Genomic DNA, 2,606 nt, shown 5'->3' with positions numbered 1-2,606 from the left:
AGCGATGTATTGCGGCGGATGGCGTTGCGTCGGAGCGACCCGCAGCAGCGAACACGCGTGTGCCATCCATGTGGTGGGCACCGCGTCAGCGTGGCTCACCGGGCCCTCGCTGCCCGCTGGTGGAGGGAAGCTGAGCCACCCCGGGAGGAGGGATGCACCAGGTGGTGACCCGCACAACGGGCGCGGCTGTGAGGTGGCCTGTGTGGCGGGGTGGGTGGGCAGAGGGTGAGGCAGTGGCCGTGCTCCGATGACTGGGTCGGCGCATTGCTGTGACGTGCTCACGGCCGCTTTGCACCACGCGACGAGCCCGGTGGTAGAGTGGGGCGTGAACTTGCATTATATGACGGAATGGACACGTTACACAAAACAAGGCTTTTTGCTTGGTTTTTTTTGTGTGTGGGTCTACTTTTTTCGTGCGTCATAATTGTCGAAACGGGAAAACAGCAAAACAGAGCGAGAAGTCCTCCGAATGGCAGCGTCACCACAACGGAAGGGAAGTGTGACAGCCCTCTCTCCCTCTCCTCTTTTTCCCTCTATATTGGACGATTTCCTTTTCAACAAGGCAAAAGAAAACAACTGAAGACTGAAAAAAGAAAAACAGAGAGGCAGTGGCGCACGCTGCTCGTGTCTGTGCACGCGTAAATAATGGAAAGATTATGTCACGCTGATGACAGGTGAACAGAAAGGAAGGGTTGGCAGGTTGGAATGGGAACAAGGAAGCACTACACACCACCGCAGCCTCACCACTATGGGCCCCTTCCTCTCCACCGCCTGTGTTGTGGACTTCTTATTGGACGTACTGGAATATCTGCCTACAGAGCGCAGCTCGCTTCCGTCGTTGTGCACTTTCTATCTCGCTTTCCCTCTTCCCAAGCTTTCAAACCTGTACATCTTTCCGCTCCCTTACCGTCTTCTTTTCCCTTTCGCCTCCAACTGCCCGCATCGGACTACAACGCTTTTTTTTCATGCCCCCAACGTGTGCGCAGTGCCCGCGACTCTCTCTCCTCGCTTCAACTTGAAAGAAAAAAAACAAAGGAGGAGGGCAGACGCATAGTCAGCGTACATCCCCATCGAAGAAGGTGCAAAGAGGGAGAGAGGAAAAACGCAGAAGGAAAAAGACTGAAGCGGCGTAAACCAGGAACCATGTCTTCAAAACCGCTACCAAACTCTCCGGCTTCCGATGGCGCGCATCGCTACGCCAACATCAACGTGAACAAGCCCTCCTCTTACTGGGACTACGACTCTCTGCGCGTGCAGTGGAATAGCCCTGACCGTTATGAGGTGGTGCAGAAGATCGGCCGTGGCAAATACAGCGACGTCTTCCTCGGCGTAGACACCAAAGTACCGCGTCAGGTGGTGATCAAGGTGCTGAAGCCAGTCAAGAAAAAGAAGATTCTGCGTGAGTTGATGGTGCTGCAGACGCTCAAAGGCGGTCCGAATATCGTTGAACTCTTCGATGTTGTGCGGGAGCCTAATAGCAAAACCCCGTCCTTTGTCTTTGAGTACGTGAAGTCGTGCGACTTTCGCACCGTTTTCCCTACCCTCACCGATCTAGAGGTGCGTAGCTATATTTTCCAGGTTATCATGGCCCTCGAATACGCCCACTCTCACGGCATCATGCACCGTGATGTGAAACCAAACAACGTGTGCCTGGACTTCAAGACAGGGAAGCTGAAGCTGATTGACTGGGGGCTTGCTGAGTTCTACCATCCTGCTACGTCCTATAATGCTCGCGTCGCATCCCGCTACTTTAAGGGACCGGAGCTGCTCGTAGAATTACCCATGTACGACTACCGCCTGGACATGTGGTCACTGGGATGCATGTTAGCCGCCATGATCTTTATTCGTGAGCCATTCTTCCGCGGGAAGGACAACACGGATCAGCTGGTGCGCATCGTAAAGGTGCTCGGCACGGACGATCTGCAAGTGTACCTGAAGAAATACAACGCGAGTTTACCTCCTGTGCTCGAGGCGACGTTAGGCTACCACGCGAAGAAGCCGTGGCAGAGCTTTGTGAATGGGCAAAATGAGCACCTATGCCCACCTGATGCACTCTCATTTTTAGACAAGCTGCTTCAGTATGATCACATGAAACGAATTCAAGCGACAGAAGCGCTGATGGACTCGTACTTTGATCCGGTCCGACCCAAAGACTTTACGATAGACGGAATCACCACAGCGGCTGAGAGCAGAGGTGGCAGCGCAAGTATACGTGACGAAGAGAGCGAACACGAAAAGAAGGCACCAAGGATGGAGTCGTGACAGCAAGAAGATAAGTCTGTGCTTTCGTGCTCGTCTGCGTGTCTGGCTGTGGTAATGAACATTTAACTTCTCGATCATTCTCTTGCTCTTCTCCGCCAGAAAGGTGAGCAGCGAGTCAGAAAGGAGAATAGAAGGCTGAAAGAGCAGGGAAAAGAGCGAGAGCGTTGTGTGTGTGTGTGTGTGTGTGTGTGTGTGTGATGACAACAGAGACGAGAGGAACACATGAAGTTGCGGGGGTTTTTAGAGGTGTCGTATGAGTGACGCGGCCTTTACTGCCCCTATCCTTGGCAACACAGGTACATATATATATATATATATATATATATATATACTCCTGTGTCGTT

The 2,606-nt window shown here is 52.7% G+C and overlaps 1 protein-coding gene across 1 annotated transcript, besides 1 other annotated feature; it reads left to right on the top strand.

Annotated features, from left to right (window-relative positions):
- Positions 1-16: 16 nt before the first annotated feature.
- Positions 17-370: a repeat region.
- A 773-nt stretch (positions 371-1,143) lies between these two features.
- Positions 1,144-2,262, top strand: LPMP_341570 (casein kinase II, putative; the record flags this gene model as incomplete). Its single annotated transcript, XM_010704282.1, has 1 exon — positions 1,144-2,262. One exon carries the CDS (start codon positions 1,144-1,146, stop codon positions 2,260-2,262), a length of 1,119 nt encoding a protein of 372 aa, XP_010702584.1.
- Between the last annotated feature and the right edge of the window lie 344 nt (positions 2,263-2,606).

The sequence above is a fragment of the Leishmania panamensis genome (genome assembly GCF_000755165.1).
Source record: "Leishmania panamensis strain MHOM/PA/94/PSC-1 chromosome 34 sequence".
Lineage (NCBI taxonomy): Eukaryota > Euglenozoa > Kinetoplastea > Trypanosomatida > Trypanosomatidae > Leishmania > Leishmania panamensis.
The sequence above is the reverse complement of the archived record's forward strand: the minus strand, read 5'-3'. Positions and strand labels throughout refer to the sequence as shown.